Raw genomic sequence first — 25,304 nt, 5'->3', positions numbered from 1 at the left:
AAAAATTAAAATGGAAGTACATATTCATAATCTGAGAAGACTGAGCTGGTCTACTATAAACAGTCTGCTGATAATAGGCAAAACTGTGATGTGTTCTGTTTTTATGTGGGCTAATCAGGTCTGCCATGTTTCTATTTCTACCTTTATTGCCTACCCTCTTTATCCAAGGTGGATTTAGGGCCAATCCAGTATATCCAATTTTAGTTAGATATAGTATGAAAATACAGTAGTTATCACTCAGGCTCAAAGGGAAATTCTCCCTTGATAATATTTTACTAATTAAACCTTTAAACTGAAGGTTTGAATCTCCCTGGAACTTCAAGCATTAACCAAAAGATGGGGGTTTTAGTTCATGAGCCTTCTAAAACTAAATACTATTTGTAACCATTCTGTATTAAATAATATAAAACACTAAAGTTTGGCTTGTAAGATGGTCCCCAATGGTCCAGTCTCCAAGTTTCAAACCTTTGAATGTGGACTGGACTTACAATGAAAGGAATAACAAGTGATACATATCTATTTTATGATTAGATTACAAAAAAAAGCTGGCTTCCATCTTGCAATCTCACTTGTTCATTTTGTGGGAAGCCAGTTGCTTGTTATGAGTTGCCCTTTGGAGACACCATGTGGCAAGGAAGTGAGGGAGGCCTCTTGGCCTATAGCCAACCAGGAACTCATTCCGGCCAACAACCATATGAGCAAGCTTGGAAGTAGACCAACCTCAATCAAGTATATAGATGAGACTGTAATTCCAGCTGATGCTTTTTTTTTTAATGTTTATTTTTGAGAGGGAGACAGAGTGGAGTGGGGGAAGGGCAGAGAAAGAGAGAGGGAGAACAGAATCTGAAACAGGCTCCAAGCTCTGAGCTGTCAGCACAGAGCCTGACGTGGGGCTCAAACTTGGGAACAGTGAGATCGTGACCTAGGCCCAAGATGAACGCTTAAGCGACTGAGCCATCCAGGCACCCCCTGACACTTTTGATTGCAACCTTTTGTGACACTTTGAGGTACCCAGACACAGCAATAAATCAAAGTCACTATCGAATAATTCTGCTTTAAAATTTCAAGTAGGTGCTCTTTAATGTCTAGCTTCTTGCACTCAGCATGTGTCTGAGATTCATCTATGCTACTGTATGTAATTTTTATTGCTGAGGAGCATTCTATGATAATACAATTCATTTATCCATTCAGCTGTTGATAGCATTAGGGTGGCTTCCAGTTTTCAGCTATTATAAGTGCTATAAACATTTATGTCCTTTTTGGACATATGTTTTTATTTTTCTTGAGTAAATACTTAGAAGAATGATTGCTGGGTCATATAGTAAGTGAACACTTAATTTTGTAAGAAATGCCAAGGTATTTTCCATAGTGGCATACCATTTTACATTCCCACCAGCAATATCAGAGTTATGCTTGCTCCACATCTTTGTCAGTACTTGGTACTATCAGTCTTTTAAAATTTTAGGTATTTTGTGTTTTAGTGACATCTCATTGTGGTTTTAAATTGCAGATCCCTGATGTTAAGCATCTTTTAATGTTTTTTTTTTTTTTAACGTTTATTTATTTTGAGAGAGAGAGAGAATGCATGCACGCATGCACTGGGGAGGGGCAGAGAGAGAGGGAGAGAGAATCCCAAGCAGGCTCTGCACTATCAGCACAGAGCTCCATGTGGGGCTCAATCCCATGAAACATGAGATCATGACCTGAGCCAAAACCAAGAGTCAGATGCTTAAATGACTGAGCCACCAAGGTGCCTCTATTCATGTTATCTTTGGAGAAAAATCTGCTCTAACATTTTGTCTGCTTTTCATTGGGTTATTATGAAGTTATGAGTTCTTTATACAATCTGGATACAAGTACCTTACACATGATTTACAAATACTTTCTCATTCTGTGGGTTGTCTTTCTACTTTCTTAACAGTGTACTTTGAAGTGTAATTTTAAAATAATTTTATTATGTCCTATTTTTCCTCAGAAATATGTACTAGAAATATTTTCCCTGCATCTTGTATTTTCACTTTCTTAATGTCTTTTGAAGGATGTAAGATTTAAACTTTGATTAAATCCAGTTATCTGTTTTCTTTTGTGGTTAAGTTTTATGTTACCAAAAAGTTTTGCAGCCAGCTTTTAATTTCCTGCTTTGTTCTAATTCCAATCATATCAAAGTAGGTTGAAATTTTCAACTAAAAATAAAAAAGAGACTAGAGAAAAAGACATTACTTTTAGGGACAGAAATCCAGATTTTCATCAGGAAGAGTATATATACTGGGAATCAGTGTAATATTGTCTTCAAATTGCTCAGGGAAAGTATTTGGAAACTTAGAATTCTATAATGCCAAATGATCATTTAAGATTGAGAACTAAATTAAGATGTTTTCAGACAAAAGAGACCTGGAAAGTTTACTGCCCAAAGACCTTCCAGGAAAGAATTACTAAGGACATATACTTAAGCAAGAAAAGTTGAAAGAATCAACAGTGAGGAAAGAAACAAGGAAAATAGAGTTAAAATAAGTAATGGACATTGTCAAACATGAACCTTTCTAAAATAATGGACCAACAGACACACAAAAATCTTGTATGACATTTTATACATTTATTCATTGTTGAGAGATACATATTAAAGTTTTGTTTGACTTTTCTGGTAGTGAAACTATGTAACAGCCATATTCTGATCTATGTGGGGGATTTGGGCAAGTTTTAGCCTCTTGATTATAAAACATTACTTTTCCAACCTTACTCTTGTCTCAACAGAAGCCATTCCTTTTTATCTGTAAGGGCAAGCTCTCTAAGAAAGTGTTTTCACTGAGTTTCTAAAGTTTACATATAAATTGTTCATCATTCAATAAAAGCATATTTACAAATGAGGCAAACAAAGGCCTCTGCCAGAATGCCCACCTATCCTGTCATCCTACTCTAAGACTAATTTCTTCAGGGAGTCTCCTAGCAGTAGATATTCCCTAGCCCCACTTCCTTCCATATGCCAATCCCTTTTCACCACTTCAGTCATTAACAGATGCAGCCTTTATTGCTTATTCATGTACAGATCTCTCCCCCCCCCCCACCCCACCATATACTATATGCTCCTTGAAGACACAGGTTCTTTTTCATTTCTATGTTTATCTGCCAATACCTTACACAGTGGTTGGCATATAGTAGGCATTTGATAAATCATTGAATGAATGAATGCATGAATAGCTATATGGCTTGGATACTTAAAAGCTATTCATAATTTTCAAATCATACTGTTTATGAATTCAAGTAGGTCAAAATCAATATAATATTCTAGATGCTTACACTATTCAACTCAGTTAAAAAATATACAACACACTTTATTAGGTAATTCATTAATACTCATAGGTGATATTAAAGACTATTATAAACATGTTTATTAATGCTTTTATTTTGCCTGTATTTCATGATACACTACTACAGACACATAAAAGTAGAATTATGTAATGAAAACATTTTCCCCTAAGTGTATTTCTAATTCTGAAAACTATAAAAAATATTAGTGAAAATTATGTTACATAGTTTTCAAAAATAAAACTGACCTATCCCATCATCAACTTTATGGGGGAAATGACAGGTAAAAGTTCTGGTACACTAGGAAGTTAACTTTAAAAAAGAGGTTCAGAATCATAAGTTGGTATATTTGCTTATGAAAACAAATGGTTTAAATTCTCCTTAAAACAACTTCAGATTTCTGTAAACATACAATTTGCAGAGAGATCAACTGTCGGCAAATATATAATAAACTGTCAATCACTTACATTCCCCAATATTGAAAATGCTAGGTTGAAAAGTTGGAAAGAAATCTGTTAAAAAATGAGATGTAATTAAATGAGACTTAAGCCTTTATCATTGAAAACAAAGATCTTATTTCAGTTACTACTTGGCTCTGGTAGGGAAAAGTCTCAGCATTTATGCAAAATAGAGTAACTTTATTTTCTATTCCATACATAGCTGTTTAAGTGATCTTTGAGAACAGAAAAATCATTAGCTAACTTGTGATTCAATCTAGCACCCGCCATCCCTAAATGGATACTCTAACTTGGATACCAGCACAATGTAGTCTTCAGAATTTACACAATGTGAACATATTTTATAAGACACCTTGGTCCTTCTGGTGACTATAGTTTCTTGGATGGGAATTCAAGATAGACTCATCATAGAACAAATTCTAAGTTACAGTACATTGTGTTAAAGTAAGGCTCCAGTGTATTTTGGAAATGTAATAACAAGCTGTAGCTTCTTTTTATGTTTATAGGGAAAAAAAAATTATATAAATTCTTTCTATATTGAGTCATGGACACACCTCTCCTGAGAAAACGTATCTGTTATATACACTATTGATAACTTAGCTTTCAGCTTTAAGCAATTATTTGGTAGTATTACTGCTCTTTATTTTATGGCTTTTTAAACATTAAGTCCTTAAGTATTTGGAAAGTATTCACTATATTCTGATAGTTTATGAAAAAAAGATGCAAATATCAGCTTGGAATATTGTAAAGCCTTAAAAAAATCATTTTTACAGGTTATTCAAAAACAGAAATTAAAGGTACAGAAGTGAAACAAAAAATAATCTTAAAATTCCATATCTACCTGATCCCCTTCACAACATGAAACTATAATCTTGCTTCTTCATTGAGAGGGGGGAGAGAAGAACACACAAAAAAGCTCGTCTGACACTTGCATAAATCAGCAACATTAGTTTTTGTTTGTTTTTTTTTTTAGTCTTCAAAATAACCCTTCAAACAATCCATTTCTGTAAGTCTAGGGTTTAAAAAGAAAAAATGTGATTTAAAGTTCCCTCTTAAAATACCTTGACCAATTCACTGTTTAGGCTTAAATTAAAATGAACATTTGTTTAAAAACTTAGGTTGTATGAAAAAAATGTACATTTCCAGGTTAAAAAAAAAAGTTAACTATATACATTCAATAACATATACAATTACTAAAAAGGCTATATAAGGCTTTAGGAAGCTCTAAGTTTAAATGAGTTTTAGCAAGTAATTCAGCTGATTTCACATTATAATTCTAATGATGAAATTATCCAACCAGTAAACTATAAAACCTTGTTTAGAATAGGAAGAGTCTACTGTATTTACTTTGAATATGAAACCATATTTTTTTTTGTCTAAGTTGAAAAAACTTTGGCAAAATTAGTTTTATATCTTAATTTTTATAAACCATGTATTAGGACACATGGTTTAAAAGTACTGATTGAGATATGAGATTTTTGAAGAAATTTTCAAACTATTTGGATGACAGACAAATTTATAGAACTATGGAGACATATAGTATATATCAGAGGTCATGGCTTATTTATTTGCTATTTTCTGGTTCTTAAACTAATGAGGAATTATAATAAATAATCTACAGCCTCTTCTAGTTCTAAAGTTTGTATTATACCATTTTGCTTTTAAATAGTTAAGACTGCATCTCAAAAAAGTTGTCCAAAAAGACAATGTTGGCCCTGAATTAAAGATTTTTTTCACTCCTTTTCTGGCTTTTAGTACCTCCTAGCCAGTTATTAGTGGGGAGCAAATATTACCTATTTTACTCAGCTGGTTCTGAATGCTTATGCCCCCCACTTCCCATAGCCCACAATGCCCAGTACATGGTAAACACTCAATACTTTTGAATATTCTTGAATGAGTAGCAAAATATTAAGGATGGACCAAGAATTAAAAAGAATCTGGAGATGATAACAGTTGCTTTTATAAAACCCCAAATAATAATTTCAAAGCTTCTAGTCTCCTTTTTCAGATTTGCTTTGGTTTGTCTTGGAAATCATTGCAAGGAAAATATGGCACAAGAATACAAGGTTAAATCATTATAGGTAAATACAAGCAAGGACACATAAAGTTTAAGTTTTCATTCATGTATTGAAGAAATGAATTTTATTTACACTACTGTGGATCCCAGCTACTCCAGTTACTCTGGATATAATCATTAATAACAGAAAAAATATCTTCCAGTATTTCAATCTTAACAATTGTAATTGCTTAGTTATACTATAGAATAAGAAGCCTTTAATTAATTTTTGGAAATAAAAAATATGTATATACATTACCCTGATGCCTAGGCCCAAAATATATGCAACAACAAATTTTCTTGATTTCTATTAGTCATAAAAATAAAGGAAAAATATATTGCAAGTATTTTCTTTATAGGCAATTTCAATTAGAAAATAATAGTTTAATGAAAACAATACAGTGGTTCAGGTGAGTGAACTGATATGGAGGCAGGAGAAGTATTCAAAACTTGACGGATAACATGTTGTCAAATATAACTGAAGAATATCTGCCTCCATGACAGCATTTACAGGAAGTAACCAGATTTTATACATCTCAATTTTATCTTATATTCAAGGAAACTACAAGTCAGTAAGTAGGTTATGATCCTAAGTCATAGTTAGGAACCCCTTCTTTTAGCTTGTAAGATGTAGCCTTTTGATTTGATAATTCCTCTACTTTTAACAATGACTGAATACCGCAGTAGCCACAGGGGCACCCACTCGTGTGCTTGAATGTCAGGGATGCTTTCCTGAAGAGCTTCTTGGAAACTGGCTTCAGAAAGCAGTTCTTAAAACAAACAAACAACAAATAAAAACCCAAAGTGTTAAATTTGAAAATAACAACACTTTACCATGTAGGTAAGCATTTAGATACAACAAAAGAAACACTTCAAAGAAATATAAAATATGAAGAATATAAAATATGCTTTTCCTTAATGTATGCTATGAATCTGAACCAGAATATCAGAAAGAGCCAGGCAGTTCTTTAAGGTATCTACACCTGTACCCCGGCCTATTTAATTCATAACTTCTGATGAGTGGAGCCTGCATAGTTGTTTTGGTTTTTTTTGTTGTTGTTTTGTTTTTGAAGATTTCCAGGCGATTCTAATGTAGAGCCAGTGAAAATACAGGAAAGTTACATACAATGATGAAAAAGGAAAGTTATCAATAATCCTATCAACTGGAGAGAGATCATTTCCATTGCCACGTATTTCCTTCCAACTTTTTTTCTGCATCTATTTTCCATATCTTAAAAATCATAACTAGTTACAACCTAATTTATTTTTTCAACTTATATTATGAATCTTTCCATGTAATTATTCTTTGCATGCATCACTTTTTTTTTTTAATGTTTATTTTTGAGAGAGACACAGGTGAGTGGGAGAGGGGCAGACAAAGAGGAAGACACAGAATCCATGCTCCAGTCTCTGAGCTGTCAGCACAGAGCCGACGTAGGGCTCAAACCCACAAACTGTGAGATCATGACCTGAGCCGAAGTCAAACGCTTATCTGACTGAGCCACCCAGGTGCCCCGGAAGTATCACTTTTAATAATCACCCAGATACTACATTATCTAGATCTCATAATTTATACATTTCCTCATTGCTGACCAAAAAAATTAAATTTTTCCTAGTATTGTGCTAATAAAAATAATGCTATGCTGAACATCTTTAAAATGCATGCCTGGCTATGGAATAACAAAGTCAAAGTACAAGTACATTTTGAAAGCTTGATCTATAGTATACTCTGAGTTGCTTTCCAGATGGGCTGTACTTTACAATTCCACTAGCAGTTGATAATGTCAGAATGCCAATCTTATCATATTCTCTCGGGCACCAGTGATCATTTAAAAACTCTTTGGCATCTCTTTGATAAAGTATTTTCTGATTCTACATTTACATCCTGCTCTGATGTACTACTCTCTTTCTCACTGCCTCTTCTCCAGCCACACTGGCCTTGAAATCCTCAAGCACATCCACACTTTTGAATCAGTTGATTACTCTTTCCTGAATCCTCTTCCTCCAGATTCCCACAGGTTCTCTCCCTTCTTGCAGGTCTCTGATTAATGTCACCTTAGCAGAGAGGTCTCCCTGACTACCCCATATAAAACAACAATCCCGGGGCGCCTGGGTGGCTCAGTGGGTTAAGCGTCCGACTTCGGCTCAGGTCACGATCTCACGGTCCGTGAGTTCGAGCCCCGCATCGGGCTCTGGGCTGACTGCTCAGAGCCTGGAGCCTGTTTCAGATTCTGTGTCTCCCTCTCTCTCTGACCCTCCCCCGTTCATGCTTTGTCTCTCTCTGTCTCAAAAATAAACGTTAAAAAAAAAAAAAATTAAAAAAACAAAAACAAAAACAACAATCCCTAACCTGGGCACTCTTTTCTCCTTCAGTCAACTTTTCTCCATAGCATGTACCACCATTTATCACATTTAACATTTATCTTATGGTCTGTCTCCTCACATCATGAGTGTTGGAATTTATATGACTTGGTCCTATATCCCTAGTATTCTGAACACTGCCTGACACATAATAGGTACTCAAATGTCTGTTGAATCAACCAATCAATGTGAAAAGTTTCTACTAGGGTCAGAGCCAACCACACAGATAGGGATTAAGTGACCATCTAGACTGTATGATTTGGGAGCGCTAAAGGACCCACTTCCCCCAAAAGAACTGCTGTGATATTTGAACAATGTCAATAGTAAACTCTCAGTAAATGTTTGCTATTATCATGTGCTAGGCACTTTTCTGAGTACATGTATTAGCTCATTTAATCTACATGTTAACCCTATAAAATAGATATATTCTCCCCTTTTCCAGGGGGAAACTGAGGCAGAGAGGTTAGATAACTTGGCAGCCTAGTGAAGTGTAGCTTTCATAAATGGAAGGCAAATGTCTCTTTGGGAAAGTAACATGAACATGGATTTGCTTATCAGACCATCTGACAGAGAAGAGGATTCTGGAGGAAATGAGACATAAAGCAGATCAGACTTAATGGGAGTGAGGGGAGGGTGAAACAAATGAAAACGGGAAGGTTCTGAGTCAGGATCACCCACTTCACAGTTTCACCCTGACTGTAGTTGAACTGTTACCGCAACTTCTAGGGCAAAGAGTAATGGAAAATAAACACTTTCTGAAGAACAGGGTAATTTTAGAACAGAGGAAGGGCTTTAGAGGGGACTTAAAAACAAAACTCTATTTTAGATGACAAGTAGAGTTAAATGTTTTACAACTTGAGTGCTTAAAAAATAAAATGTGACACACATAATCAGAGAGCTATGCTATTATTCATCAACTTAACTACACACTTTTACATTAACCATGAGAGCTCTTTAGAATCAGTAAACACAATCTTTTAAGAAAAGAATTGCTTCATTATAGATCAAAGTGAAGATTCACTAATGGTATATGCAGAATCAGCCTATAAATTCTAATCAAAGGGTTTAGAATTATAATTAGAAAGACATCTGAGTGTCAAGTTATGTCAGTAAAACAAAAAAATATCAAAAAAGGATTAAATCTCTCTTCTCATATATATATGCAATTTATTTCACCATAACAACATGCATTAGCACATAATCCACATGCCAACATTTAGATAACATGGAAATAAAATACCAGACACCTTAGTCTTTTCCTATTTCCTTTCCTACTGGAAGAAGGAAAGAGTTTTTTTTCAAGTGGAGCTAGAATGGGGTGCAGGCTCATCCATCAGCTGTTGGTAATAATTACTGTTGGAAAAGCCCCCCTCCTCCTCACCCCCACCAAATAGATAGATAAGTGATATAATATCTACTAACATATGGAAAGTTGGAATTTAAAGTTGGGTTTATGTTTCAGAACAAATCAGCATAGAAATTCTTTGTTAGATTTTCAACTAAAGTGACTTTTTAAAAAATCAATCTAATTACTTACGAAAGTAATTACTAAAGGGAGAGGCAAAAGTCATTATCTCCTATTCTGGTATCATTTAAATGAAAACTGACAAGAAAGTAAGGTTTTCAGGCTGAAATACCACAACGCTACCATCTCAAATCAAAAAGATAGTATAGTATAGGGAGGAAGGCTCCAAATTCAGCCAGGACCAAGTCCAAGTTTAAACTCTGTCCCATGCCAGCTGGGTGGCCTTGGCTACTTTCTTAATTCTGAGGCTTACCAATAAAATGTCTAGTTTCAGCTGTTGTGAGGATTACAGATCATCTCTCAAAGGCATTTAGCATGATACCTAGTATCTAATGAACAGTAACTATTAAAACTCCTCCTCTTCATACAAAACAGTGAAAAAATGAAAATGTGGCAGACTGCTAATAAATAGTGTAACATCTTAAGGGGGTATACATGAGCACACTAACTGAATCCAACCACCAGTATAAAGCCATCTTTTTAGACATGGAGGTAAAAGCTAAATGTTTTTTCTCTAAGAATCACCTAGAAAATGTAATTTCTTCCAGTATTTATTAAACTAAAACCTCTATAAAAGTGTCATAGGTACCTGGGTAGCTCAGTTGGATGAGCGTCCCACTCTTGATCTCAGCTCAGGTCTTGATCTCAGGGTCATGAGTTCAAGACCCACACTGGATTCCACACTGGTGTAGAGCCTACTTTGGGGGGTAAAAAAGGCCAAATCTCTGGGGCACCTGCGTGGCTCAGTTAGTTAAGTGTCCGACTCTTAATTTCAGTTCAGGTCATGATCTCAGGTTTGTAAAATAGAGCCCTGCATTGGGCTCTGTGCTGAGCATGGAGCCTGCTTGGGATTCTCGATTCCTCTCTCTGCCCATGTCCTGCTCACACTCACTCTCCCTCTCTCTCTCAAAATAAATTAAAATTTCAAAAAATGTCTTAGGGATTTAAAACTTTCACAAGACATTTCTCACTTAGAACTATATCAAAAACACTGTTTCAGTTTTTTCAGTGAAAAAATAAGAATGGAGCAGACTGCTAAATAAATAAGTATAAAGTATAAAACATTCTCTTCCCGGTTTCCCTACTTATCCTGTAAAATGTTAATAAAAATTATTCTACAGAAGGCAGAGAAGCCATTCTCAATAATCAAATGTTTCTGATCAACACAAAACATACGTCTTGATAGTAATGATTAATAAAATACCTAATCAATTACCTATCCTAAGATGCTTAAATTTTAAATTAAATTTTACCTGCCTCTCTTTCTAGATATTTATCCCCTTTAAGTGGCTATTCGGTACAATTTTTGCTGTACTATACAAGATTTTATATGACAGTATTTAAAATATCCTAAAAGATCCTTAATATTTATAAACTTCAACAGACTGGATATTCAGGAAATGATCCCATTAATTTTTTTCCCATTGATATAAAGACAAAATAAAGCTTTCTGAAACTAAAATAAAGGCATATGTATTTTGAACTAACCATTAAGAGAAGTTCTAGGAAACATTTATCACTGTACAAAATTAAAAATTAAATTTTAACAAGTAGCTTCTTGTAAGATAAAACCTCATGATCAATCAAGAAATGAAAATCTCAATCTTACCTTTCGGATCATTATGAGTCAATAGCTGTATGTCAAATTGTTTAGCAAATGCAGTCAAATCAGGTGGCATCACACAGCAAGAGGCAAGATTAACTTGGTTACTATTTGGTTTTACCTAAAGTGAAGAAAATCATGACATTGCCACTAAATTAAGTACTACAAAAAGTGGAAAGCAATTAAAGGACACAACTTTAGAAAATATGAAATATTGCATGTATAATGCTTACAGTTTATAAAATACTTTAAATGAATGTATTTATTAACATATGTTTTTCTAACTCATGTTAGTGGTAACAGGGAAAGCAAAGAACTCCAGGTGGTAGCCAATGTAGTGCTACACTATTAGAAACTCTCCCGCTAGTACCTGCAACCTAGTACACCTGTCTCAGAAATAAACATGATTCTAAGTGTGATGGTTCCAGCTAAAGAGGGAGTATGTCTTAAAGGTAAAAGATCAAAGAGGAGTGATACAAACATTTAATATTAGAGTATAAAATATGGTTATAGGGGCGCCCGGATGGCTTAGTTGGTTGGGCTTCTGACCAGCTCAGGTCATGATCTCACAGCTTGTGAGTCTGAGCCCTGCATCGGGCTCTGTGCTGACAGCTCAGAGCCTGGAGCTTGCCTCAGATTCTGTGTCTCCCTCTCTCTCTCTCTGCCCCTCCCCAACTTGTGCTCTGTCTCTCTCTCAAAAATAAATAAACATTAAATAAAATTAAAATATGGTTATAAATCAGACACATTTTGAAAAAGAACTAGATAATTTCTAACGGCTGCTCCGGTTAATTTATAGATACATTCCAGATCACCCAAGTCTCTCCAGCAGAATCTTGGCCACATTCTGGCTATCACCAAATCAAAGGGAGAAGGGGCAACATGTTCTCTAGGGTCTTCCTGTCCATAAGAAACTGAAAAATCTGAAAAGGAGAAGATTGGGGATGAAGTATAAGGAAAAAAGAACAACACAGAGAGTAAAGGTAAAATACTAGTTAGTAAGCAACTTCCCTAATAGTTTTGTACATTATTAGGCCAGAGAGTTGTGATTAATTTATGACACCTACTCTGTATCAAATTCTATGAACCTAAAGTCTTTTTTATCTTTAAGTAACAGCAAAATATTTGTTATATATGATATTCCCTTACTTAAGAAATCAGAACCACAATGTAATCTTATCTAAAGAAAAATGTAATAATTTTATCACAAAAGTAAAACTGAAGGAAACAGCCTTAATTCATTTTGGCTATCAGTGCTTTAGGACACATTTTCCAGTGTTTTTGTCACTCATTTTTTTTTAAGTGTATTTATTTTGAGAGAGTGAGAGTGCAAGTGCATGCATGGGGGAGGGGCAGAGAGAGAGAGAGAGAGAGGGAAAGAGAGAATCCTAAGCAGGCTCCATGCTGTCAGCATGAAGCCCAACATGGAGCTTGATCTCACAAACTGTAGGATCATGACCTGAGCTGAAATCAAGAGTTGGACACTTAACCGATTGAGTCACCCAGGCACCCCAATATGTCACTTATTTGAAATCAAATTAATAATTAAGCTCAATTAGGCACGTATTTGAGACCAAAAAATCCAATGTTTTAGATAAATCTTGCCTCAAAACTCCCACATTTGGAATAGCAAATCAACAGTGACTGTCCACTATTGTGTATGATGCTAAACAGTATGTAGCAAAGACTATAACAGCTGGGTTCCTCCCAGAGTACTTGTGATCTAGCTGTGCTTTACCTGTGCCCACTGATACAGCTGTTCCAACTGTGTTTTGTCTAGATCAGAGGTACCTATTGCAACAATCTTTTTGCTCTGAACTAAGTTTTCTAATTCCTCCCAGTAAGGCTGCAAATGCTCCAAGGAAAGATTAACTCCATCTTCAATAGGAGGTGAAGCAATGATCACAGAATCCAGCTGTGCAACTCCAAGGACTGAACAGGCTGATGTGAAGGAAAACACGAAAAGGATAAATATTTGTTACATAATAAAAACAAGTATTTCTAATGTCCTTCAAGTATCCCACTAAATTCTGTCCATATGGTTCACTAGTTTTCTAATATAGCAGATTATTTCACTCAGTTTCATAATCATTTACAACATTTCCATCTCTTAAAAAAGTATAAGCCCCTGTTCATCTATTGGGTCTGTGTGGCAGACAGGTCAGTTTCTTTGACCTGCCTCCTTCCTAGGGACTCACAGTTATTATAGTCCTTCTGGAGAACAGGCCTTCATCTTGTTTCTAAGACAATTTTTTGGTAGCTTCCTTATCTTCATAAAATTTTCTTCTCCAGTTCTACTAGTATCTTATATGGATGACTATAAGAATTCTGACCTCATATTCTGTAATTGGTAGTCATGGCAAAGAATAGTCTTGAGACTCTGAAAAACTAAATTTATGGTTCTAATCTATATTTATAGAGGTAATTTAATTTCTTTTTTAAAAAATTTTTAAGATGTTTATTTATTTTTGAAGGAAAGAGAGACAGAGTGTGAGTGGGGGAGGGCCACAGAGAGAGGGAGACACAGAATCTGAAGCAGGCTCCAGGCTCTGCACTGTCAGCACAGAGCCCAATGCGGGCCTCAATCTCACGAACTGTGAGATCATGACCTGAGCTGAAGTCAGACACTTAACCAACTGAGTCACCCAGGCACCCCAATAGAGGTAATTTCTATAAAAATAATTTAAAGAGTTTACTTTAAATGATTTTTTCATTCCACAGTTATATTATAGAGCTAATTACTTAAGCGTCCAACCTCTATACTGTAAGAACATTTTAGAAGAAAAAATATTGAATAATTGTAATATCACAATAATCTAACCAAGAGCCAAAGATGAAAATGCTTGTTTTGTTGTGGTGGTGGTTGTGGTATTTCATTATAGTACTAAAAGGGCTAAGAATAGGGTTAAGAATTTCTATCTCCAAACATATAGTCAATATTTGATTATATCTTTTACATTCTTCTTATATATCAAAATATGAACCTACAAATGCTTATATGATCTGACATAAGCCTTAAGAAATTAGGCTAGAACCTTAAAGAGTAAAATTGGAATGAGCCCATTTTCTTTTTTTCTGGACCTGAACACAAGACCTAACTAATACACCTATACTAATTTAAAGATCATTATGAAGGTAAAAAGTTAAATTTTTGCTTACCCATGTCAACTGCATTTCTAGTTGATGATGAAGAGTTTGATCCTACAATGAACAGTTTTGCTGGGTAACAAAAGAAAACAAAACTGATTACTACATTTGGGTAACTTTTACTACACAGTATTAACATTGCCAACAATATTAAGATGACAGAGAATCATGTATGAATTATCTTTCCTTTCCTAGTCACATAATTTTATAGTTTCCATTTTAAGACATGAAAGTACATTTCCATTGTAATTTTTAACTTATATGTCAGTTGCCAAAAAAATACCCATTTGTCAAAACAAAAAAGCAAATAATAATTTTCCATCTGTTAGAAGGCAGGTCAGATAAATATACAAACTTAAATTACTCAAAATGTATATTTTTATGTATTAAATATTAATGGAGCATATTACTTTCTTCAATAAACTAAAATCAATGCAAAGACTAAATTAAAATTACTTATAATGAGAAGAAAAATGAAAAGAACACCACAACCTCACCTTTCTAATACAATCGTTCTAAGTTTTAGACATTACCTTTCAGTTACTGGTCATATGAAGCAGGGTATAGCATTTATTCCTATCTATTTAGTTTAACTTTACATAATTTTTTTTACATCTTTATCAACTATTTAGTTCCCTTAAAGTTTTTTTAAAATCATAATAGCAATATATTGACTCTAGAAATGAGAAGAACCTACAAGAATACAAAGACCAAAAAAAAAAAAAAAAAAAAAAGCCAATTGTCTCATCACTGAAAGCAGTCACTATTTAGGTTTCTGTATACTCTCTATTTTTAATGAATAATTTTACATACTCATTTTTAATGGCTGAACATTATTCTGTAATTTTGATAGGGTATAACTTACTAAATAATTTCCTACTTTTTGAACACTTACATTAGTGCCAGTTTTTTATTACATACAATGTTAAAGAAACATCTTGGTAACTTTGTTCAACTTTATTTTTTTTTTTTAAAAAATTTTTTTTTCAACGTTTTTTATTTATTTTTGGGAGAGAGAGAGACAGAGCATGAACGGGGGAGGGGCAGAGAGAGAGGGAGACACAGAATCGGAAACAGGCTCCAGGCTCCAAGCCATCAGCCCAGACAGAGCCTGACGCGGGGCTCGAACTCACGGACCGCGAGATCGTGACCTGGCTGAAGTCGGACGCTTAACTGACTGCGCCACCCAGGCGCCCCAATGTTCAACTTTATGCTGAAGCATTTCCCAAGGACAAATTGTCAGAAATGTATTTGTGAGTCAAAGGGTATGAGCTTTTTTGTGAGTCTTCTTATATTTTATTTACCTCCTACTGTTATATAAAAGATTTGGGGGTGCCTGGGTGGCTCAGTTGGTTAAGTGTCTGACTCTTGACTTTGGCTCAGGTCATGATCTCACAGTTCATGAGTTAAAGTCCAGCATCAGGCTCTCTGCTTTCAGCACAGAGCCCGCTTCAGATCCTCTGTCTCCCTCTCTCTCTGCCTTCCCCTGCTTGCGCTTGCACTCTCTCTCAGAAATAAACATTTGAAAAAAACCCAAAAAAACAGAATTTCTCTCCTAACAATATAGAACACTATCAAATGTAAGTTTTTTGCTAATTTAATAGGTACAATATACACCTAATGTGGTTTCAGGACATTAATTGGCATTTCTTTGGTTACCAGGAAAGCAGAGTAGTTTTCTGTAAGACTGAGGCTTTGGCTTGATTTAAATTCAAATTTATTTGTATAGATTTACCTCATGTAAATTCAGTATTCAAAATCTAAATTTACTCAATAGACAAATAGGTGGAGTAGTGGGAGAGCAAGAAGAGAGAAAATCAGAAAAGGGAATGGAGAAAAAAAGCAGGGCTAATGAAGTATTTGTATGTAAATTGCCTGGTATTCAACAAATACAACAAATTTACCTTGTACATTTCTTTTGTTTGTCCCTTCCTTTCTACTGCTAATATTCCTAAAGCATTGCTTTCCTCATGCAGCTTCTCTGTTTAAAAGTCATCACCACTCTCTACCAGGTGAGAGTCAATCTTCACCACTTTGGTCCAACCATAGCTGCCATAGTTGTGCTCCATGAAAACCCTCCCCACCACTATCCCTGTGGTCATGAATCTGGGCTATTTGAAATGGTCTCCTTTCTCTGAAAAAGGAGGTATTTTTAGATACGTAGGGAAAGGGAAGCTCTTCAAATAGGGAAAAATTTGATACTTATCAAAAATCTGAAGCCCTCTAGGAAGTGAGGACAACCTGTACAAGCTCCAAGATGGATCTAAACCATGAAGAACTGCAATCAACCACAGAGAAAAGGTTGCTTTTACCTCCTTTTCCAACACAAATAGCAATGTGTTGTAAAATAAATGGGTTTTAGAGTCAGGCATACCTGGATGGATTCCTGGTTCAACCACATACTGGTTATATGACAACTTCTAAGTTATTTAACGTCACTTGTGCAATGGGGACAATAGACCTACCTTGTAGAATTGTTTTGAGAATCATGTGAGGAAATATAACCAAATCGTTATATTGCTAACTCAATATAATTCAACAAATGGTAGTTATTGAGTCAAAAGACAATGCCCTATCTCATCTTACATGTCCATCCTAATAAAGTAACAGCCACAACACAACCACAAATGGTAATAAATAACAACTATCTAGCTAGCACTTAAATGTTTTGCCAAGCACTATGTTAAGTGCTTTTGTTATTTCACCTAATTTACGAAGAAGCCTGTGAAACAGATGCATCCCTGTTTTATAAATGAGAAAACCGAGGCTCAGAGAGGTTAAGTAACTAGTTAGCCCAAAATTACACCAGTCAGTAATCTGTATATGAAGGAATTTCAATCTAGCCAAGGTCAAGCTTTTAATAACTGTGCTATGCTGACTGTAAACTGAGGGCAAAAACAGCACATCTCTATTTTTTCATTCCTTGAGCTTAGCATGGTCTCTGGAAAACAGTCACTCAATACATTTGTTGAATGAGTTTAACATGTATTTTACTTCTCTTCATGCAACTTGTTGCCAGACTTCTGTTTACGCTTTCAGATGACTTCAGCCATCGCTCAGCAGTGTTCCACCAGGAAGAGAAGGCTTATGCTCGCTTCAGGTAAACACTGCTCTTAAGCCTTCTCTTTCTTCTTTCCATTCCCTCCACCTTAATCTTCCTACTGCTCTGAAGTCCAACATATAAATTAATGAGACCACCATGAAGAAGAGCAAGGTGAAGTTCTATTCTGACTCTGCTTAAGTAGCCAAAACTGACCTCCTATAACTTCCTCTTGGAGTTTACAAGATTATGTTTAAAAAGAATCTCTGTATTTCTCACACTTAGTGACTGAGTCTCTCATTACCAGAGGGAAAGAAAGGTTTATTCCCATGCCTGACAAAATCTATCACTTCCACTGTATTACAAAATAAATTGTAAAGGCTGGACTTTACCAGAAACTTTCATTTCTTCTCTTTCATCAGGATTTATCTTTTCTACTGCATGAGATACAGTACATTCCAAGACATCTGGAAACTCCTATAATAAACACACAATGTTTACAATAAATATAAAATTAATGTTTCTGATTAGCTATATGTTTTCTATTGTCCATAGTGCCCTTTAGAAGCAGAGAGCCCATAAAATAACTGGGTTCTTTACTGAATGTCTGGATGAGCTTCATAAGGTTTGCAAAACCTTGAAACAAAGGTAAAATGCTGTGTGTGTGTGTCCATTTACTGGGAAAAATTATCTAATTTTGAGCAGGTACTCAGAGGAATGCATGATAAAAAACAAAAACAAAACAAATAGTGGTGGCGGTGGGGAAACATGTGAAGAGTTAGAACTACTAGCACAGTACATAATTTTAGTTAAAAAAGAAACCAATGAAAAATGATAAATATTTATCCATTCAGGATAATGACATGTTAAAAACTTCTTATATTAATCACAAACACTTTAAAACAAGTTTTTTTTTCCTGAATGCAATAAAAAAAGTAAAGGCCATTCTAATGCATTATAATGAATAAATTATGAGGAAAATGATAAAATGTTAGTACATATAAATCAGAAATATATTAACCCACATTTACAAAGTAAATAGTGAGGGCTTCCTCACAGTTCTTGAGCATATTACAATGCCTAGCACACATCAAGGGCTTACAGTAAGTGTTTATCAGTCATGCATAGAGGCAAATGGTCATTTCAGAGAAACACAGACTGATCAAAGACATTAATCAACATCTGCCTAGCAGCTAGAGAGTTTAAACTTGCAGAATGCCTAGGGAAACAAGCGTTTCCAGCACATGTCCTCTTTCACAGTTTTAAAGTAGTCTATGTAATTTGTTATGAGCTTTTGGCTGAATTGGATTCCAAAGAGTGGCTTGCAACCACTCTGGTTTATATATTAATTTTATGATAATAGTCATATATTGGTATTTAATGTGACACCCAGTGTTTCACTTGAAACTGACATTAAAAAAATTATATTGAGAGTTATGATGCTCTACCAAAGCAATCTAGCAACCAAAATTGCTCAACAGTCATTCCTTTACTAGACCAAATATAAACTGGAACAAAATACATTGTGAAGATACCGTGCTGGGAATTAAGCACCGAGAATCCTGATTATCTTGTCTAGTTGAAGATTTGGTGACACATCCTGGATTTTCTGTTTTATGCTTAAGCATACTGGGTCAGGCAGCCAGCCATCTCAGCAAGTCAGCTACAGGGAGTTTTATGCTAATTGCCTATTTGACTTCCCTATCACAACTGGGGAATTAATTCCCTGCTTACTGCATTTCCCTTTTGACCCACATGATTTCTTCATTCACGTTTTACTCACCCTGACCAAATCAGGGCTGATTTGGGAACTCCACTCATTCAAGGTCTTTTGGATACAATCTCGAAGCTGTAAAAGGAATGCGTTTTGAAACTGTTAATCAAACTCTATACATTTTTCCGTACTTCTACAATAAGAATGTATTTGTTTGATAAGTGGAAAAAAGATGTCAATAGGAAAAATCATAAAAACCAAAATTTTAGTTTTACAAGTTTTTTGTTTTCTTCAACAAAAACGTATTTAAATCTGTTTTTATCTTAATCTTCAAATGATGATAAACAGTACTTATTTTAAAAGTATTTTTGTACTAATGAAAGTTTAAGTAAACTTTTGAGACATAAAAGTATTCACAAAGAAACAAAAAGAAACAGGGGTTCAAGTTCAGGGAGGCTGACTAAAATTATTATTAATCACTATGAGATATTCCTCAAAGACAAACAAATGATTCTCTAAGTGTGGCCAGAGGAACTCCTACCTTATTCACCTGTGGTATTCATTAAAAATTACAGTACCTGAGCCCCATCTTAGACCTGCTGAATCACTCTAAGGGCAGTGGAAATTGCATTTTAACAAGTATCCCATGTGAGCAACATACAAAGTTTGAGAACTACCATAGTCATATCTTTTTTTCTTTCTTTTTTTTTTAACTATTTAAAAAAATTTTTTTTTAACATTTATTTCTGAGAGATAGAGAGAGACAGAGCATGAGCAGGGGAGGGGCAGAGAAGAGAGAGAGAGAGAGAGAGAGAGAGAGAGAGAGAGAGAGAGAGAGAATGAATCTGAAGCAGGATCCAGGCTGTCAGCACAGAGCCCAACGCAGGGCTCGAACTCACGAATCCACGAGAAAATGACCTGAGCCGAAGTTGGTGGCTTAACTGACTGAGCCACCCAGGTGCCTTGCACTGTAGTCATATCTTAACACAAGTCAACTTGCATAATGTCAGCCCACATGTCATTTCCTAACACTTAGGTATACCTCCAACCTGCCTTCAGTATATTCTTGTACAAACAAAAATTTGTTTATACTGACATTATGTATGTTGTAAATCCATTAAAGTGCTCATTCATCTTTCATGCTTTATGTCAGTGTATTTCAAACTTGTCTAATAGTGGTCCAGAGTAAGACGTACATACATTCACATAGAGAGTGACTACCTACATACACAGAACAAAATATTTACAAAACAAATAGTTTGCTACATGCCAGGCATTCTGATGGCTTCTATTAATTAGAAAAAAATATGCTGTTCTATGACTCGGCAAACTGATTTAGGACCACTAATGGGCAACACTAGCAATTTGAGATCACTTACAAACATCCAAGGACACAGTGCTTTGCATTCTGTGGGCAATCAATGAGAAAATAAATGAGTAACTGGGAGCAAGTCCCTGAACTGCAAAAGCACTTTCCAAATAGCAATAACACAGACTCAGCTTCTGAACTATCTGATCTATGACTGCTTATGATAAAAATGGACACAAGCCCTTTACTGCTTTTATCTTAGTACAGATAATTACAAGAAACTGGTCTATCAATTTAAGAGCTCAGAGTCATCTAGATTAAGCTTCATAATCTACTACAAAACTATATGTGCTATCCACAATAACCCATATGAATTCAATCTACAAGGTCTGTATCTTCATAGAAAATATATAATCAAATTTTAAATAGTAAATAAAATTAGTTGATAATCATTCCAGAGAGAATTACAAGTCAATATTCTTTTCAAAATTAGTAAAAGTTGAGGCAGCAGGTTAAGAATTCTATCAAGTATGGTTTGGCTCATATCATGAGAGAATTTTAAGAAAACTTCCTCTGGAAGGATGGCTTATTTGCATACTTAAGGCTCTCCTGATGAATTCTCCAATTCAGGAAGGAAGTATATTTTCAGAGTATTCACCCCTTCTTGAAACCATTTCTTTAATAATCTTGGATTCTGCAAAATGTCAGAACAGACCCAATGTTACAATAATATGAGAAATTCATTGCCTATATCACTAGTGATTTCTAATCTTTTATATGTATATTGACCCAACATTAACCTTATACTTTTTTATGCTCTGCTCTCTTCATTCTTATCATATACACATATGATCACTGAAGAGAAGTATCATCATAATGTCATGTATCATTAGATCTCATGTTGTTTAAGAGTTGTAAATATACTTACTATGTGAGTCCTCTGGCCAAATACTCTTACAACAAAGAACTAAGCAAAACAGTCCTATAATGGCTCATTTAAAAAACAAGATTTGACTTCATAAAATTCTAGTGAAAAAAAAATTTTTTAAAGATCATAGAATTGACAAAACACATTAGAGGGGCACCTGGGTGGCTCAGTCAGTTGAGTGGCCAACTTTGGCTCACGGTCACGATCTCTCGGTTCATGGTTTCTTGAGCCCTGCGTCTGCACTGACAGCTCAGAGCCTGGAGTCTGCTTTGGATTCTGTATCTCCCTCTCTCTCTGCCCCTCCCCTGCTTGTTTCTTTCTCTCTCTCTCTCTCTCTCTCTCTCTCTCTCTCTCTCTCTCTCTCAAAACTGGATAAACATTAAAAAGAAAGAAAAGAAAGACATTAGAACTAGAAGAGACCTTTTTAGGAAACTTGAACTCTCTACTCAATGTGTAAATTTTCTTAATAATGAGTGATTTATTCAGTTTCTTTATTCTAGGAGGTTAAACTGTTTCAAGTAGCATATCCTAATTTGGAGCTTTGGGTGATACAAAGTTCCTTTTTACATGGAAACAAAACATGCCGCTCCTAACTAAACTGTCATATTTTCCCTACAATATGCTGCCATATCTTCAAGTTTTCCTCAAATGTTTTCTAGCTTATTTTGTCCCTCTTATGCAGCAACCCAAAATAAAACACCCAAACCAGAATTAGTCCTTTGAACAATGTTTTTCAAATTGTGGAGTATGACTTGTTACATTAAGAAATAAAAAGTGTAGGGACACCTCGGGGGCTCAGTCAGTTAAGCTTCCTACTCTTGATTTCAGCTCCTCTGCACTGACAGTGAGGAGCCTATTTGGGATCCCCTGCCTCCCTCCTTCCCTCCCTCTCCCCCCCCCCCACACTCTCTCTCTCAAAATAAATAAACTTAATAAAATAAAATAAAATAAAATAAAATAAAATAAAATAGTGTAGGGGCACCTGGGTGGCTCAGTCAGTTAAGCATCTGACTTCAGCTCAGGTCAGGATCTCACAGTCCGCGGATTCCAGCCCTGAGTCAGAGCCTGCTTGGGATTCTCTCTCCCTCTCTCTCTGCCCCTCCCGCACTTGTGCTTCCTTTCTCTTTCAAAAATAAACAAACTTAAAAAAAAAAAAAAGAAATAAAGAGTGTGGGATGTGACTTGTTATATTGAAAAGTAAGAAAAAAAATCAGAATACACAGTATATACTAAAGGTTAATATTTTCATAAAACCTTTGAGATTTTTTGTTTTACTTAAGTATAATTTACATAAATAAAATTCACTCATTTTAAGTGCACAACTCAATGAGCTTTAGAGAATTTGTGCAGAGTTTTACAGAGTTGTGCAGCATCACCACAATCCAATTTTAGAACATCTCCATGTGCCTAGTAGGAGTCACTACCCATTCCTACCCCCAGCCCCAGGCAACCGCGCATCCTACTTTCTGTCCTTATGGACTATGAACGCGACTGCAAGGTAAAATTTCTTACTGGGCTTGCAGTCAAAAAACTCTGAAGGCCACTACTTTAGAGGGTGTTGCAGTGAAATAAGAGAGCAAAAGTTTCACCCAATATTGTTAATATACATGGAAAATGGTGCAGTGAACCAACAACGCTGAGAGGAAATTAAGGGACCAGAAATACAGGAATATTTACTTGGGGGAGAAACAGTCTAAGTGGGGCGGTTTAAACAGAAAAAGGTACACACACTGAGGTGGATGGAATCTGGTCACAGAATATGGTGCGGACTTTGATTCCTATTGAAGTTACAGCCCAGAGTTCTCACTCTGATGGGTGCTCGCTCTCAACACCAGGCCTGGCCACAGGCCCAGAGCATACGCGGATGCCCTGTGCTCCTGCACAGATTACCGGCATCTCCAATAAAAGAGCAAAAGCTGCCTAGGACTACAGCTGATAGCGTCATAAGGTGGCATAGGGCACTTTTTCTTTTAATTAAGCTTTGTTTTAGCTTTCTGACGCAATCAGATGAAAATAATGACATAAATGCCTGCATGGTGAACATTTTCCTATATTCTTTTCATCCTCACAGCGGGTTGATCAGCTTCAAAGTTGTGGAGACAGACTGAGGGAAGGGAACTTTCTCACAGTCACACAGCTCCTGAACGAAAAGGTGTGTTTCATTTAGTCGTCCCTCGATACTCGATCGTCCCACACCACCGACATGCCTCCGCAACGGGCTGTGCACACGGACTCTCCACGCAGGGATGACCAGCACCGAACCCGTAACACGTGTGTAATTCCAGACTGATCTCTGCCACTTCAAACTAGCGGTTAGTCTTCAGGGAAATAAACTAAGGGAGATTCACCCTGGGCGAGAAAAATCTGTACCTTATTCCAAAGCCGAACCTGAGCGTTTAGTCATCTGCCTTACAGTAATAGAGAAACTCCTGTCAGCCTCCGAGCTAAGTGGATTATTTACTGCTACCCTCACCTGAATCCCGGAAAAGCGAGTCTCTACACTGTCTTCAGCTGGCCGCGGGGTGGGGAGGAGGGAAGGGGCCGGGGTGCTGGGAGAGCGTGGGAGCGAGGTACTGGCTCTCTCTGCATCCATCCCGCCCATCCCACCCCCGCGAGGAAGAGGGGGCCGGTACGTTCGAGAGCTCGGCTGTCGCCCGGAAGCTTGACAGAGGCGTCCCCCGGGGTGAAGTTGCACCTGCCAAGTGTTTTAAGACGCGCGGCCGCGGGGCAGCAGGTTTGGAGGCGACGTCGTAACCCCAGCGGCCTCACCCGGCGCCCTCCGCCGCGCCCCGAGCCTGGCCGCCCGCCCTCCCCTCGGGCGCTGCCTCCCTCTCGGAGCCGCCCGGCCGGCGGCCTGCCCCGGGAGCTCCGCGTCTCTCACCTCCTCGCTGTGCGTGGACGGGCATTTCTTCCGCAGGCGGCCCCAGTTCAGCAGGTTCCCCGTCTGCAGGTGCAGGGTGCGGGCCCGCGCCAGCAGCGCCCCGGCCGCGCGGCTGTCGGTGCCCATGGCAGCGGCCGACCGAAGGGGCCAGGAGGCGACGGGGTCGCAGGCGAGGAAGGAGGCCGCCCCGCAGGACGCGGTGCCCGAGGCGGGAGAGCCGAGCGCGAGGCTGCCGGCCCCACGCGGCGGGACCTCGGCCTGCGCTCGGGACCGAGGGAGGCCGGACGGTGGCGGAGCGGTGGCCCGGGAGAGACGCGCTGGCGGCTGCGGCTGCTGCTACTGCGGCTGCCGCCTCAGAGTTGACTCCCAACTGAAGGGACCGTTTCCTGGAAGACAATGACTAAGCAGAAATCGCGGCTGAGAAAGTGCTTGGTAACCGTTACCCGTCCCGCGGCGGGGCCGGGCGGGGCGGGGCGGCGAGAAGGCTGCGGGACGCCTGTCCGCGGGTGACTGGCCCTTGGCCTGTGGCGGGCGTGGCGCGGGGCGGGCGCGCGGCGCAGAGAGCGCTGGGCGCGCGGGGCGCGCGGGGCGCGCGCGGCGGGGCGGGGCGGGGCGGGGCGGGGAGGGACCCGGCGCTCGGCAGGGCTCCCCCTGCCGGTCAGAGGACGGAGGGCCGGCCCGTGCCCCCTCCACCTAGCGTCACCAGCCGCGCTCGCGGTTTCGCCTCCCAGCCAATGGGCGGTCGCGCTGGTGATTTCCTTCCATACCTCGTTAAAAAGACAGCGAAAGCATCTACCATGGCTTTGAAACACTAGTTGGTTTTAGTTCCTAAAAGCAGGTGTTAAGGCAAAGTTCCCCTTCTTTGCTTTTCTACCCTTTTAGTTCATTTTCTTTCTTAAGGCCTTTTCCCCCAAACTGCGGGTGTTTCTTCATGTTCGTTAAGGTCTCTTGATTTGCACTATTTGCTGGACAGTGTGTG

General features: G+C 37.5%; 1 protein-coding gene across 2 annotated transcripts; it reads right to left on the bottom strand.

Annotated features, from left to right (window-relative positions):
- Nucleotides 1-2,571: 2,571 nt before the first annotated feature.
- On the bottom strand, nt 2,572-24,886 carry GCLM (glutamate-cysteine ligase modifier subunit). 2 transcript variants are annotated; one of them, XM_058716514.1, is made up of 7 exons: nt 24,326-24,886; nt 19,277-19,342; nt 17,886-17,970; nt 14,466-14,525; nt 13,045-13,247; nt 11,313-11,427; nt 2,572-4,773 (listed from the first exon to the last, which is right to left on the bottom strand). In XM_058716514.1, exons 1-7 carry the CDS (start codon nt 24,449-24,451, stop codon nt 4,751-4,753), a joined length of 678 nt encoding a protein of 225 aa, XP_058572497.1. In that variant the 5' UTR covers nt 24,452-24,886; the 3' UTR covers nt 2,572-4,750. The 2 variants fall into 2 exon arrangements, with proteins under 2 accessions (XP_058572497.1, XP_058572496.1); XM_058716513.1 differs by lacking the exon at nt 2,572-4,773 and adding an exon at nt 5,869-6,587 and having other exon boundaries at nt 24,326-24,883.
- Nucleotides 24,887-25,304: the final 418 nt, after the last annotated feature.

This window comes from Neofelis nebulosa, chromosome 2 (assembly GCF_028018385.1).
Source record: "Neofelis nebulosa isolate mNeoNeb1 chromosome 2, mNeoNeb1.pri, whole genome shotgun sequence".
Taxonomy (NCBI): domain Eukaryota; kingdom Metazoa; phylum Chordata; class Mammalia; order Carnivora; family Felidae; genus Neofelis; species Neofelis nebulosa.
Note: the sequence above shows the minus strand (reverse complement) of the source record. Positions and strands in the feature narration are given on the sequence as shown.